General features: G+C 39.4%; 1 protein-coding gene across 9 annotated transcripts in view; it reads right to left on the reverse strand.

The window, feature by feature from the left end:
- The window catches only part of PTPRT (protein tyrosine phosphatase receptor type T), a 474,436-nt gene that overhangs the window by 61,589 nt on the left and 396,346 nt on the right, over positions 1 to 16,501 (reverse strand). For 7 of the 9 annotated variants that reach the window (XR_012625516.1, XR_012625514.1, XR_012625515.1 and 4 more), the window contains exons 14-16: positions 16,275 to 16,410; positions 8,785 to 8,814; positions 1,724 to 1,771 (exon numbers count right to left, since the gene is read on the reverse strand). Coding sequence is in view for 6 of the 9 variants with exons in the window: in XM_074843012.1 (XP_074699113.1) it covers positions 1,724 to 1,771; positions 8,785 to 8,814; positions 16,275 to 16,410 (214 nt within the window). In the remaining 3 variants the exon portion in view is untranslated. The remainder of the gene's footprint in view (positions 1 to 1,723; positions 1,772 to 8,784; positions 8,815 to 16,274; positions 16,411 to 16,501) is intronic. The other 2 variants (XM_074843013.1, XM_074843011.1) reach the window with 1 other exon arrangement.

Here is a 16,501-nt window from a genome sequence, read left to right on the forward strand (position 1 = left end):
GCAGAGCAATGAGGACAGCAGTCTCTACTAAATTTTGACACACACCCAAACTGCACTAAGGATCGACAGCCAGTGAAGGGTGGGGCAAATTAAAGGTTGAGGTTATCTTAGAAATGTCCAAATATGCCTCTGTTCTGGGAAAACGGGTCTTATTTTGAGGAGACGTCAAAAACATCAGCAAAAGCAGAAACACTGCCTGCTCTGAAAACACTAACAAAGCCAAGAACATAAGCGGCTCCTCTTTTGCAAACACAGCTAATAATAAGAAAAGGGAGAGAAGCAGAAAAAGTGAGCTGCTAAGCTTCCATTGACATTTGACTGCCCTGTGCTTCGTTCATATCAGAGCGCAAAACTGTTTAAAAATGAATGTGTGACATTCTACAAACCCACACCTTGAAAAAACATCCCACAAATCCCTAGCACCGGCAAAGAACTTTGCTTACACGACTTCCGTAGATAAGAAAATAAAACAAAATAAAGGGGAGAAAAACAGATTACTGTAAGAAGGAGCTTTACTTTTCTTTTTTCCTCCAACTCAAAGAAAAAAAAAATCCTAACAACTAAATCATTTTGCAAAGAGGTTTTTCTTCACTAAAATGACATACTTATGGTAAGTACTACCCATCTTTTAAACTTCATTAGATTCTTAAAAGGATATTCCTTGCAACATATTCCAACAGGCTTTATTTATTCACAGCACATGTCAGAGTGGCATTTACAAGCAAGTTCAAGCACACAGCTGAGCCCCAGCCCTTCGTGAGATGGGTAGCTAGGCCAGTTACACTCATTTGCAAGGAAGGGTCAAAGAGAACTAAAACCTTTGCCTATGTCTGTGGGAAATGTCTATTTTAAGGCAAGCTGATAACCCACACCAGGAGAGCACAGATTTATGGAGAAGTATCCAACGTTTGATGCAAACTTTTGAGCAAATACATCTGCTTCATCTGCTCAACCAGTTGAGGTTCAGGCTTTTACAGTTAGTGGTTTCAATTCAACCCAAGAGCTATTCAAATTGGGTACGTAATTACAGAGTGCATATTTAGATCTCACAAAATCTCCATGGCATATCCACTTCTGCAGAGGAAGATGCAAACAGAGAAACTGTCCTTGAGTGATGAAGCAAAAAGCTGGCATTTAATGATGTTAAAAGCTTTGCTTCCAGTGTTCAGCAATGTTAGCACAGTCAGATTTATTAACTATGAGCTGCAGCCATGGGAGCCCCCTTTTTTTGTGCTGTGGTACCTGAGGTAACAACAATAGTCTTGAAGTGTATTAACCCTGCTGGGTGGTTATTTTAATCCTTTAGATTTGCTAATCATACATGGCTATGTGAATTCTTTGGCCACAGGAATTAAAATTTCTCAGTGGGAAACACTAATCCAAAATGCCAAAGTCCTTAATAACAAGCACTCTGGACTGCTGGGGTGAGCCATTACAGACGACCACTACTGACGTTTAAAAACGGTGAGTCAAAAAGGGTGACTTCCTTATTAGATCCAGATTAAATTATTTGTGGCAGTCATTATCTGTAAGTCCCATTGCCTGGTATCTTTTCAGGGATGCCAACAAGCTGCAAAGAGCCGGAACTGGCAAGCTCATTTTCTCTTTCAGTGAATGAGCAATAACATTTCTGCATGTGCTAGGCAGGAAAAAATAACCCCAAACCCAAGCCCATTAGTCCCCACAGGCCTGCTTACAAAAGCCCTATGCAAAGCAGTTCTACCTGGTCCTGTAGAAGACAGAGAGGCCCCTAAAACATTGGCTTGAATGCCTAAAAAGAAAAGGTGACATGAGTTTAAAGTTCTCAATCTAACTCGCACACACAAACCAGGCTGCTCACAGGTGGACCAGCTAATGCTTATGCACGTTTAGAGAGAAGCCACACAGAAAATTGTTCTGCATCTGAAAACGTTACCATGTTCTTTCAACAGCATGTTATCAATTTCCACCTTTCTCCCTCTCTATTCCAAGAATGTAAAAATTCTTCATCTAAATTTAGAGGGAAAAGGAAGACAGATCTCTTTTGAGGATTTCAGAGCTAAGCTTGCCAGACACATCAAGGGGGCTCTCGGTTTCTAAATGTGCCTTTTCTGCCTCCGTTACGTGTCTGGATAGAGTGGCAGCACAGGACTAAGCCTATTTGGTCCTTACCATCATTATAATTCATCGAAAGGATTATAAAATCAAATGACTAGCACTTTCTAGAATGTTAGGGATGTGACTTAAACCCACAGCTAGGTAGAGTTTTATTTCCCAGCATGTCAGAATGTCTTTGGAATTGGAAAAGCATTTATCTGGAAATGCTGTTTCCAAAAATAGGGCACTTCAAGAGATCTCTGTGCATCACTGACAAGCTGCATCAGTGACACGGCTCCTGCTCTCCTCACTGACCAGCCTCCCCTAAACACAACCACTGCAACACCCGGATGAAGCTGCTATCAGGGTATTAGTGTCACTCACGGGCCAGCTGCGGGCCAGCGCGTACCCAGCACCGTCTGTCACCAGGCACCGAGAAGACACTTTGCGTCTCATGCATTATGCAGTTGAGAAGGGGAAGAAATAAAGGACCGGGCAGATATTTGGAAGAAGAGTCTGATACAGTCAACACAGGGTGAAGAGACTGAAATGTCAAAATGTGAATAAGGTGATATTAATGGCCATTTTACATTTAAGTGTAAAGAAAATGTGCAAAGAAGAAAACAGGGGTGCATGGATGGGGGTTACTGGGTTGCCCTTTTCAGTTCAAGAGTGTTTGTAAATGAAGAGATGATGTTTACAGGCAATATACACACACAGGAGGGATGAGACAGAAAGATGCTCAAAGCAGAATAAAAAAATGAAACCAGCTGTATAATCAGGCAGTTGAAGCTAACCCAACGAAAGTAAGGATAAGAACTGTTGGCAGTGAACCTAAAGTAAGTGTGAATTTGGAAAAAAAATAAAAAAAGGATGGAGATTTGATTCAGCTATTTTTGAAACTTCTACTGCTATCAGAGAATAGATATAAAATGCTGAAGCACTATATCAAAATTGTGGGAGTTCCAGTTTAACAGTCAAGGAATGCAAACTTAGTATCAAGTACAAAGCATTTACTGCCACAGGCATTAATCCAAAAGCTCAAGCAACATTTTCAGTTAGAAGTATCTGCAGGATCAGATTCCTGTTTTGCAGAGGTCCGGATAAACGTCAGGGATTATATTTTAAACGCAGCTTCAAACTCATCTCTAACTTTTTATATCAATTTTACATGCGTGAATGTTAAATCTGTAACTGCCACTCTTAAAGAGCTCTTGTACGTTGACAGATTTAATTTTAGATGTTTCACAAGGATGGATTATATACACTATAATGTAGATTTGCATGCACAGGTAATTTAGACATTAGGTATAGATCACGTAAGTTAAACATGAAATTTCCTCCTACAGACAGGAATTGCATATTGCCCTCATTTTCAATAAGCAATTTAAGGAAGCTACAAAATACAATTCCTTTTTAGATATTTGTGCGCAGCAGCCTGCTAGGAGCACACGTATTATTTATGATGAAATCTGCACAAATTTAAGGCAGGCAGTGATCAGCCGTGCAAATACCCAACTGGGAGCACTGGTTAAACAGTAGTTCTATTGAAAAGGATCTCTGTCCCCTAAACCCGTAGCAGATCACAAACTCAATTTGGAAGAACACTTTCATGCTGGTGTAAAAATAAGGGAGGGATTATACATGGCACTAAGGTCTGCAAGCCACAGGTAATCCTTTTGCTCCAACCAAGGATCAGTAAGGCCTCTGCTGCAGTATTGCACTTGAAATAAGATGGGTGTCAAAGGCACACATACAGAGGCAGAACAAGAAAGGTAAATCTAGAAAATGTGACCTACAAGCAAAGGCCAAAGGAAATATGAATCTTTAATCTAGAGGAAAGAAAATTAAATAGGGCTGATAGGTCTTCAAACATATGAAAAGACACCACAAGGAAACTGTTCTCCTTGTCTACAGGGGCTGGGAAAAAAGCAATGGGGTTAAGCTATAGGAAGGGCAGTTCATTTTAAACTTTGGGAAAACTCTATGCAGTAGACACTGCCCATCTCTCAAGCTGAGTGGGCAGGTAGGCTGTGAAACCTTGGTCACTAGGAGTCTTTACACAGAGAGCAAGAGGAATGAAAGCTAAAAGCAGTACAGGCTTCTGGCAGCCTCACAGGTGGGGTATCCCTTCTGTGCTCCCATGGTCCTGCCTAAAACTGCAGCTCATCACATGCAGAGCTGAGAAATATTCTCTAGCCTAAGCACATAGGCAGCTTACTGCTTCTTATAGTCACTATAAGGGCAAATCCTCCACTTACAGGCAAGTGTAGACAGGTTTACCTGCACTTTTTTAGCACCTGCCATGGTGAAGCCAAACGCAGCGCAGGTTATTGCAGCAGCAGAAGGAATTAATTCACAAGGGTAAAGGTGAAGCAAAGAGTGAGGACCAGCTGCACCACTTTTACTTACAAAGCAAACATTACCTGACACAAGAAAATGATGTAACATAGATAAAAGTCAAAAGGTGCTCTGAATATTTTGTACTGTGTGTCTACAAACACGGAATCTTGAAAAATGTAGGTAGGGCTGCGCTCTCTAAGCTTTACTTGATCAAATTAATCACTATTTGTGGAGGACATTTACTCACAACCATATAAATTTCAAAGACAGGTGCAGGTAAGAGCCATACAGTGTAAGTATATGCTGGTACAGACAGCCAGCAAACACTGCCCTCTGCAAAGTTTAGGCTTGCAATCACCAAACAGACATGTTCTAAATAAAATCTCCCTTACTTTCTGGATTTTAATTATAATTTTTTTTTCATTTGCTTTCATTAGACTGGCATAACCACTGATTCGTGATTCTGTTTTTCCAGCATCTAATGAGATACCAGTTTCTTCTTAAAATTCTGATTTAGCAAGCTGACCTGTGCAGGCAGATCCCACCATCCATGGAAATATATGGAGATATTTATGTATGTATATGGTTATACAGAAGTATGCCTATAAATAAAATAATGTTTTATTTCTTTTCAAATGTCCCACAGACGGTGGAAATAAATTCAGCACAAACTCTGTTATTTCAGAAGATGCAACATAAATTTAGCTGAATACCTCTGACAGAACCTCTCCCGTGAATAGAAACTGAAACCACCACCACAATTAAAATTGATATGAAATTATGATGGGAGCTGAAGGGGCTTCCTGCATTGCAGTTGCATCCTCAGTACTCTGCCCAGTTCAGGGGAAAAAGGAAAACAACATATTGGCCATTGAGTGCCCTTTTCTTATAAATAACATTAAACTGAGTGCTTGTAACACATACACGAATCTATGTATTTCCAGAAATACTCCTCTGGTCTGATACCACTCTTGATTAAATTTCATTCTGCAACCACTACCCAGCCCAGGAGAAAGAAACAAAACAAAACAACCCACACACAGAAAACATCTCAATTCCTTTTCCTGGTGAGGAAATAAGAAAGCCTTGATAGGGCTTGCTGCGGTTGAAAATACTGTTGCAAAAGAGTTGTCTGTCATTAAATGCAAAACCTCCTTTAAACCGGATGAATTGCTGTCTGTGTTTTACAGCTTCAGCTAGGAAAAGGAACAAAAACTTTCAGATGTGGATGGGTTGCTATCTTACATTGCACATCGTATCTTACAGTGCATTAAACTTAAGTGCAATGTGACAGAGCTGGCAATTCTGTACAAACCTTAGACAACATTTGTATTGGTGTAAATACAGAGTAACTCCCCTGAAAAGGTTCATGCATCACCCTGGCGACAGTGATGCAGTGAGTGCACCAGGACAGGAGCTCCTAGTTCCACGTCCTTCTCTTCCCATCACAAAACCATTTTCTGTTCAAGGATCTCAAATCATAAGCAACTAACTTTTAATGATGGGTAAACAGAAGTACATAAAATGACGTCAATCCTGCACGATGACCTAGCAAGTTAGGAATAGAGGCCTCCTGGATTTGTATTTCCACTTAAAGCATGTTAAAGATCTTTATAGCCTTCTCTTTCAGCCACAATAATATCCCTTCCTGTATGTTGTAGGAAGTTTTTAATTAAGTGCTGCTATACAAAAATCCCGTAACTATTTACCCATAACTATGTATGCACACAATGGCTAAAAGAGCTGCTCTTACAAATTAGTATTTTTGACTTCTGTTTCACCGAAGCTGCAAGTACTCAACCATCTTACAGAATCAGATTTTACAGTCCTGGATTGCAGCAGAACACAAGACAGGCTGAAGGCAGAACTCCAGTCTAAAGATTACCGCAACACTTATGGCTCATCTCTGTAAAAAACATGATATAAGTCTTCGTGACTTTAATAGACGTATCGTTAAGAACAGTTGAGAAGAGTTAGGGTTGGAGATTTTGGTCCCTAACAAGAAGAAATGCCAGTATAGCAGATGACAAAGAGTTGAGAGGAATTATCTGAAAGCAGACGAGAATTACTCTAAGAAGCACAACTTTGAAGTCCAGAAACTGAAACTAAAAATAAAGTGATGTAGTCCATATGGTCGGCTTTAAAGGTCTGCCAGCAAATCTATTTGAGAATCTACTTTTCAATACTGGCAACGCATCCAACTGAATTTTGCTTCAGGACTAAAACATTCATACAAGGTCATAGCATAGAAACCAATTCTACTTAAAAATATATATATACACATATTTCTGCTCTGATTTCATGTTTCAAATAAACTTAAATCAAATCTCTCTGCTCATAAGAGGTTGTAGCAATTTCTATCAGCTTTGGTTAAGAATTACACAGTCCTTAGCAATTTAAGATTTTCATCTGCAATCACAATGAAACATCCTATTTCACGTGAAACCTGAAACATGAAACTCAATAAAACTTCATCATACGCTCCTTCATGGATTCTCCTGCTTTCTTTCCTCACTGTTGGAACATCCCTTGTACCTTGACTATTGTTCAGGGAAAAAAAAAACAAAAAAAACCAAACAGAGCTTGGTTTTGCCCGATCAGGGGACAGGCCAAATGTCAATCTGAAGCCAAATGCTGACATGCACAGCCTGATGATGGAAGTATTTACTGTGTGATTACTATATATGTGTTACCTCTACTATACCGATGCTCCAGCTAGCAGAGGTCATGCTTGATGGGGCACCTGGGACACCATAAGCACAGAGCTCTCTGCAAAAAAAGTTGGGTGCAGTACTAGGGAGATATAAGATTTCTGTATCCTGAGCTTATATCTCCATCAAGTGCTTCAGTGGGCTGATATGAACACATAAACGTGCCTGATGATATGCTTCATGGTGTACATCTGCCTTATTAAATCTTATTAAAGCACTTGCTTCTGCTACTGCTGAAGCTCAATGCAACTTCAAGCTTGGGTGACCTCCACAGGTTGTCTCTTCACTTTTCCTGAGACACTGTCCAGTTCCTTGAGAAAAGACTTCTAGTATATTGATCCACAAGAGCCATTACAAGACAGCACAGGGACTGCTTAATAATACCCTTACTGTCTCTGTAGTAGAGTAATCCTCAGCTGACTGCTTAAAACAATGTTGTTGTGCAGTTGTAAAAAGGGGTCACACAGGGCTCAGAAGTTGATTCATCTTTTTAAATACACAAATCTCAAAATAAAATAAAGCAGGGAACATTCTGACCACATACTGCCTGCTGGAAGGAGACAAAATTGTAACGGAAAACTGGGGACTGAATTTTTCAGGCAATGGTGCTGAGTGGTTGAAGGAACCAAAACAGTAGAAGAGTGCAGAGAGCACTTTCCTGAAGTTCATGAGAAATGTGCAGAAGAGGAAAGGTTGTACCAAGAAATGCAACTAGCTAGTAGCACCTATGTGTTAAAACTGTCCCCTACTTCAACACTCAGTTAAACTTCTCTTGAAATCTGACTACTTAAGGTCAAATTCCATTCTTGGTGTGAAGGCTATAGGAAATGGAGTTACTCTGCATTTACAGTTATGAACTGGGGAGACCTGTTTCTCTCAGCAGCCACAGTTGCCTTCTCCATCCCTCCTAACCCTCTGGTGGCAGCAAAGGCATCCAACTCAATTCTCTAGGGCTCTCCTCAGATCATTGACCCAGTCCTCTCTTCCTCCTGATCTTCAGACAACTATTATCATGACAGAAACAGCTTGGCCCTGATTACTCTCCAGCCCCTTGATCTTTAGACAACAGATGGCTCTGGAAGTACTGATGTGTGAAGAATTTTCATGCACCTTAACAACTGCCTTAATTATGCAGCATTGTCATTAGGACTGGACAGGTGATTTAGATCTGAATATCTGAACCACTTCATCATCTAACGGTCTAAACTGACACTCAGAACCTGGCAACTCCAGGAACAGGGATATTTGTTGAGATAATGTTAAGTCCTAGTTGTGAGAAACCTTACATTTTTAAAAAGCTTATATCCATGGCTGAGAAATTCCCAACAATAACTTTCAGGTGTGAATTTTCCTGCAGTCTGGCTAAATACGATAGACAATTAAAAAAGGTGCAGTTGGGACACTCTGTATTTGTCCATTAGCATTTGAAGAACTATAAACCATAACTGACCTATCTGTAGACATTTCTGTGTTTGCAGGCACAGTTATAGGTGCAATGGTAAAACAGGGAAAACATAACAGTGTGAAACGGAGAAAATAAAACACAAGGATAAATGGAATGGTAAAAAGTGGTAAAATAAAAGAATATGACAAAGCACAAAATTACCACAGGGTGAGTACACTCAAGAAACGTCATTCCCAGCCAAGTACTTACAAGTAATAGGAGTAGGAATATGCATTTCTTCTAAAAATCGCCGGCCAGACAGATAAACAAAATATCCAAAAGGAGAAAAAAAGAAAAACACATAATTAGATTTATATGAACTCCAAGATTTTTTTCAATAAACACAGTATTTGTGCTGCCTCTTGTACTGAGCTACGAGTCTCCTACACTGCTTTCAGGAGCTATACGCTGGTGAGGAACGGATACTGAGCTGGAGACAGGTAACACAGGTTGTGTTTCTACTTCTGCTACCGACTTCTGACTTGTGTCACTGTGAATAAATCCCCTCACCTTTTCTTCTTTAACTTTGCCATGTCAGTAACAATGAGACTTACCTTTGCCTGTAAAGTGCTTTGAGATTTTTGGAATGGAAAGAAATACGTAAGGGCTATTAATATAAAAAACAATAAATAGGAAAGTGACAATGTAAGAACACCACAATTTTGGAATATTTAGACAATGAGCAAATTGTGTAATGATAAATCAAGCTTCATCAAACTCTGAAATGCAAATAGTTCATTAAAAATTCAAGCATCACGACATATTTATAGATGATCACTGGAGGTATGCATTAGCTTTCTGCGTCACTGTGATTAAGCATTTTCTATTATAGTTTTTCAACAATACACTTCAGAACTTTTTGATATATTTTTAAGGAGCGCCACAAAACAAGACTCGGCAATCAGTTATAACTGAAGAGGTGATGTCTTCCCTTTTCTAACTGGAAAAGGGCTTCTCTGAAACAGCCGTTTCACAACAGATCTAGAACACGTTATTACAGATTAACAGCAAGTCACAAGGGAGCCTCAGAAGCAGCAGCTATGGTCAAGACAGGGAAAACCAATGAAGCACAAACTTCAACCTACTGCACAACTTCAAAATCCCATCCTTGAAGACGTTACAAATACTAGGAAGTACTGAGAAGTATAAATGCAGGGTTCCAGTGTTCACTTTTATAGTTACTCTGAACACAATGTTCGTAAGCACACGTGGAAACCAGATTCAGCGCAGTTACTCTCTGTGCGCAATCACCCTCTTTGTTATGCACACGCTTGAGTAAAGGACAGTGACTTACAGACGTTCAAGAGGATTAATCTGAAATGACATGTTTTGCCTGGTGGTGGCCCTTCCTATAAACCTGAAATTCTGGCCAGATTTCTAATCTATGCCGAGTTATTTGAATGACACCAATTCCAAGATACGCCTGAATGTATTTTTAACATAATGGTTCTCCTGAAACCCAGAAATTCTACACACCAAAGCAATGCATCAGTTAAGGTGCAGTGATTGCCACTGAGCTTCACTGGGAAATTCCAAGTTCCTCTGAACCTCTAAGCAAAGGGAAAAATCACCAGGATGTGGAAAATGAGATCCCACACAGCTGAACCCCCTACAACCTCAAAATTATTCCATTAAACCAACCCTTCTGATAGACCAGTGCCAGGTTTCACACAGCACTATCAACTGTAATTATACCGTTGACCATCTTGTTGTACTTTTCTCATGTCTTGCCCAGTAGACGTGATCACATGAGACTCTTACTTCTCATTAAAAAGCTGCGCATCCCTCAAGGCTGCAGAGGAAAGCTCAGAAAGACTTACTCCGTAAGGACAGAAAATAAAGGAAGACAAACAAAAGGAGGATCATATTTTGGAATCGGACAGGCCATTTTGGCTCAAATTCTCCCCAAATATGCAACCTAAATTAACAACTTCCTAAGGAATATTTCAAAACTAATGTTAAAATCAGTCAGTGTTATGGATCACTCAAAACCTGACCCGATCCTAGAATGTATCGGACAACCTGAAAACCCTGCCTATCGTCCACCTTAAATATGGACACAAGCCACTGAATGTGCAAATATCCCTCTGTTAATTCTATCCTATAGCTTGCGTATGTTCTGCTCAAGAGGCTTTCGGGTTTTATTTAATTAGTTTAAGGTAACAACCTAAATCCTAATCCAGAACAAGGAGCTGAATTTTCATTGAAGAAACTAATCCTAGACCCTACATAGCCCCAAATCTCCTTTTTTGCTACCGACAGCAGTTTAAAGAACTTATTTACAGTGCACCCATGACAGGCTGTCTGATCCTATTTATTCAGTCTTACACTTAAAGAGGTCAGTAGAGGCTTTGTCCGCTCAAACGCATAAGCCTGCAAAGTGTCACATTCTTCACTCCAGGGAAATACAAGTCACTATTACACCAGACTTAAAACTGTCCAGATGAAATCAGAACTGACCAAAACTTAATCCTTTCAGGGGGCAAAGTCAAAGGGTATTTTCTCCAGAAAAGAAGTTTACAAATGTCTTGTTTTTCTTGTTTCAGCTTGTTTTTACTAACCAGTCCTGTATTACACAAAAATATTTAACTAATATTAAGGAGAAACAAACAAGCTTGTTAATGAATTAGCAATGTTTTGATACAACAAAAATGAGGTATGTATCTATTAATGAGAGAAAGAGGTGATGCCTTATGTGGGCAAATGCATCCATGTGGGCACTGATCACCACCTGTAAATTGACAGGCAAAATTATGTTGGAGCAATTTTTGTGTCCATATACATATAATGACACTAGAGATGAAAACATGTAACTCACACAGCTAGTGGGTTCCCAAAACCAAGAAAACAAATTTTGCTAATGGTTTTGATTTTAGATACTGTAAGACAGTCATATTTGAAACAGAAATTTATATATACACACACACAATTTTTACATAGATATACACATACAGAAAGTGTCACAGACTTTAGGCAACCCCAGAGTTCAACTAAAACCTTTAGATAACAAACGTAAAGTCAAACCCAAACTTTCCAGTGTATAAACATTCTGGCTGGCTTAATTTAGCTTCAGATATATGACTAAACCCTATAAAACATTGGCAGTCCCCAGAAATTTGCAAGTCGCTAGAGTTTTTGCAATATGGCCTATTGAAACTAGAAGCAACTGGGCAACCCTTGCTCATGCCTGGCATATGAAAGGTTCAAAAAAGTGGGCTGATTTGGTGCATCTCACAGAAACAAAAAGCAGCTTCTGATGATTTGCCTAAATTGCAAACCAGTATCTGCCTTCTCTTAGTGTTTCTGTCTCTTCTATTCTCTCTCCTTCCTTTGCTCGCTGCACTGGTTAACAAAATGCTTCATTCAGGAAATCCACTCCTGTGACTATTATCAATGAACTATGATGCCCTGGACCATGAACAAATGTCACTGTGATATTTTCCAGCTACATTTGAAGAAAAAGCCTCAAGTTTAATTAAATTATTTTTCTGCATTGTTGCCTTGCAAGACTACACTGTGGCATTAGCCTTAGAGAACTGAAAAGAAGAACTGTTTTTAAAGCAAGGTTAATGCAAAAATTGAATGCAAGAGCCTAAGCTCCTAATGTTACTGTCTGTAGAATAGAAAGAGAACTTTGTTGTTAAACTGTTCTCTCACACAAGTGCAAGCTTTTGGCTGTGCTCTTCCAGAAGTTCAAATCAATCTGTGGTCCAAAGCAGCCTTTCCCTTTTATAAAAGCTGGTCCCAATCCGCATTGGTTTACAAATTAAATGAGCCTGACAGGCTTAAGTTCATCTTTAGGGAACACTTGTCCATATGCAGCTCCAAGCCTCAACTGGACATCACTGGTGGTGCCTGTTCAGGGGAGACCCAGGACCGATGCAAGCAGCAGGTTTGTCAGCGATGCTGGAGGTGTGCTACACAGACCTAGACAGAGTAAGCCTCCAAAAACTCTTTCTGCACTGTTATAGCTTCTAAATTGCAAAAGATTTTAAAGTCGATGAGCCAGGTTATTTCTTATAATAGTAGGTATTCCAGTGGGTAACCTTGCAAATGACAGCAAACAGGCAGAGAGATACAGACTGCGGTGATTTTGCTGTTTGCACTAGGAGGTGGGGATCGACACAGAGGAAAATGTAATTTTCCAGCTCTAGAAAGACAAAGGGGGGAATTTATATTTCTAATACTCCCACTCACCACCTTTCTAATTTTAATTTTGAAGAAAGATGCCCAGGTTAACAGAGCCTATGGCAAAGCCAGATATCGCGAACTTCTGTCCACGCTTTTGGGACCAGGCTAGTTCTACAGATGTGCACTGTGTTAGGGGGCCAGCTCTGGTCAGCACTAGCTTGGGAGTTTTTATATCAAGCAAATGGGTCCTCAGTCTCCAGCTTCTAGAACCTGCTCTGCATTACGAGTAGTTTTGATTCTGGGTTTGTGTGTGTTCCTCTGTCTGTGAGATATCAACTTATATTGCTGCAGTCATGACAGCCGAAACCTCAGAAGAATCAAATGTTGGAAAAAGCTGGATCTTTATAGATCTCCCCATCATTTACTTACCTGAGTTAAAAATACATCAGAAAAGCTCAAATCCATTGATTTTATATACCTCCTAACTAAACAATAATAGTCTCTTAAATTTTCTCCTGACCACTAATAAAAGTTTGTTATATTATGCAGAAAATATGTAGAGTCCATTTAAGAACAAACAAGAGTAAAAAAAACTGATAATCTGAATAAATGGTAAATTTTTACTTTTTTCTTTGAGTGCTACATATTGATAACTTGGCATTTGCTGGTTTTCCAGTTTCCAGTGGAAGACAGAAGATTAAGCAAAGATGTTGTATCACTGATATGTATCAAGACATCTTATATCAATGCATTCATCAGAGTTAGAACAATGAAGATTTCTTCCATAGTGTTTGGAGAAAAAAATTACTTGCCTATAATTCTACCTCTGAGAAATTTCCTGTTTTCAAATTTATACAAAAAATAGATTGGCAGCAATCACAGTGTTTAACAGCAAGAGTCCCACATTTACATTTCAAAAGACGTAGTAGACTGTTTGGGAATACGAGTTTGATGTGAAATCTGAAAATTGGAAAAAATGGCCTTTGGAGAATGAAGTAGCGAGATATGCTACCACACATAACTGACTGAAAATACAATGAAACAAATTATGGACAACTACGGAAATTCTGACCTATGGCATGCAGACAGGGGATCAACATTGTTTGTGCAAATCCTGAAAATGAACCTATGGTCTACTGCAATGAAGATTTGACTTTTGGATTTCCTCTTTGATCCAAACCTATTGAAGACGTCTCTCACACAGGAACAACCATCACGAGTTTTACTGTCTTCCTTCTTTGTCACTGAAGCATTTGTAAGCGTACATACAATGACAAACTGTCTAATCATCCAAGTTTCTCCCATTTTGTGCTTTTAACTCCATATTTGAGAAAATACAGAGCTTATGAGTACTACCTCCTTAATATTTAAAGTATATTGTCTCATAAGAATATCCTTACCTTTCTGACTTAGTTGTTGGCAGTCTATACCACAGAAAAACTCTCCTCAAATAAGAAATTCCTTGTCATCATGAAAAAACATTGTTTCTTTTCTGCCCAGCAATATACATGATTTATAATAATAATACATTATGGGAGAGAAATGCTATCAACTTTTAGTAGCTTGTGAAATACACCAGGATGTTCAGATGGGGCATTGCTCTGACAGCTTTCCTTATAAGTTTTATCTTTCAAGCTGAAAATAAAAGCTTTTCTTAAATAACTTTTAGGAAGGTAACAGGAATGGATGAGGGCTGGGCATTAACCAAACCAGAAACCCAACTCTATTTTTGCTGAAACCCTTTTTCTGTTTTTCATTGGAGGCATCTGATTTTTTTCTGCTTCTGAACTGAAAAGCTCCCAGGGGACTGGAATCAGCAACATCTATACTGCTTGGGCTTAACATTGAACAAAACTGCAGTACATGTGACTAAAACACATACACATTTGTCCACAAAATCTGAAATTTTTACAAACAACAGAAGTTGGATTAAAAATCTAGATTGCCCACATCTTCAGTTAATTCAATAGGATTTCACAGTAGTCAGTACATATGCGATCAGTTTTGTAGAATTACCTCATTTGGAAAGGCTTAATCAAAGGACACGTAGTCCAACCTCCTGCTTAAACCAGTTTCACTTGCAGAAAATCCTTCAGGGCCTTGTCCAAGTCAAGTTTTTAATTTATCCAAGAATGGAGATTCTCTACCTCTAAACCATCTTGCTAACCCTCCTCTGGACTTGCTCTAATATATCAGTGCCTTTCTTGTACTGAGGATCCCCTGACTGGACACAGTACGCCCAGAGCAATCTCACCAATGGCAAACAGAAGGGAATAATCACTTGCCTCAACCTGCTGGCTACGCTCTAACCACACTGCCCCAGATGCAGTTGATCTTTGCTGCAAGGGCACATTGCTGACTTGTGTTCCACTTGTCCACCAAGACCTCCAGGTCCTTCTCTGCAAACCTGCCTGTACTGTTGCATGGGGTTACTCCATCCCAGATGCAGGACTCTGCCTTTGCTAAATTTCATGAGGTCCCCATCAGCCCATTTCTCCATCCTCTCAAGGTCCTTCTGCCCTGCACTCAAGCATCTGTAGCACAGAGCTATTCCATTTGCCTGTGTGCTCCAGATTAAGATAGAGGAGATCATATCTAGATTTAACTGCTGCTCTTATTTTTGGGAGATGTGTGACTGTTTGTCATAGAGATAAGAGATCTCAAAGGAACAGAACTTTGCTTTGAAAAGCTGCATACCCTGCAACAGACCAAGTCAAATCACCAAGGCTCTCACTTGTCATACTACCTGTACCCTAGACAAGGGGCTGCCGGGCTACCTAGCTCCTGTTTCAATCAGGATCAAATTTCTGCTGAAAAGTAGGGTTCACTTCAGACACGTGACTGGTAAAAATAGATACAAAATGCATCCTCTTCTCAAAAAAATCTCTTGCCTAAGTGGTTTTCTGAATCAGTATATTACACTGTAAATATGGAGCTCTTAAAATAGTAGAAACAACAAGAGTCTTCTTCAAAGTGTAAGTGCAAATGGTCCAAAAAAAAAAATCACACAAAATAAACGGTTTGAACAAATTTCATTACCATACATGATTTGTCCAAGCTTCATTCCCCTGTAAACTAAAGCTAATTCTTGGAAAGATTCTAACCCTCAGCAAGATGTAATATTCCAGCTGAACACTGGTTGCAAAGAAATTGCTGTGTGAAAGTATGTCTCCTCAATGATCACATTATTTTAAGACGTTCTTTTTCTTGACTCTTAAGAAAGAATTCTTATCTTCTATTAGACCACTGTTGTGCTACCTGCACAGGCTCACATTCCTACTTCCATTGCCTCATTATCACTTTGTACTTCTCCATGAGCTATCCCTTCTTATTAATTATCATTTATTTATCATTAACTCCTTGCAGTAACAACCATTCTTTTGTTGCTCATATAGTATCTGCCAGAACAGGCACCTCAACTTCTTAGTGATAGCGTTCCGTTAATAGGTATTACCTGCTGCCCTCTGTAACACAAATGGAATGTTTTCTCTCTACCAATTTCATTCTTCTTTTTGAAATAATAACACTGTAGCCAGAAGGTCAAAGATGGAAGCAAAGCAGAAACTTACCTTCTCTTGATGGTAAGCATTGCTCCCAAGAGGATAATAACAAACATCAACAGACCAGCTATAACTCCAGCCATTTTCACCGTGCTGTCAACTTGTTTTTCTGGTTCCACTGCATTGGAATTCTGGGTGGAAGCTCCTTAAAAGATTCAGGCAGAGGAAGGAGGAGATAAAAAAGAGAATTTGTAGAAAAATCGTGCAGTGATCCACTTCAAATATTCATTTGAAAG

The sequence above is a fragment of the Strix aluco genome, chromosome 17 (genome assembly GCF_031877795.1).
Source record: "Strix aluco isolate bStrAlu1 chromosome 17, bStrAlu1.hap1, whole genome shotgun sequence".
Lineage (NCBI taxonomy): Eukaryota > Metazoa > Chordata > Aves > Strigiformes > Strigidae > Strix > Strix aluco.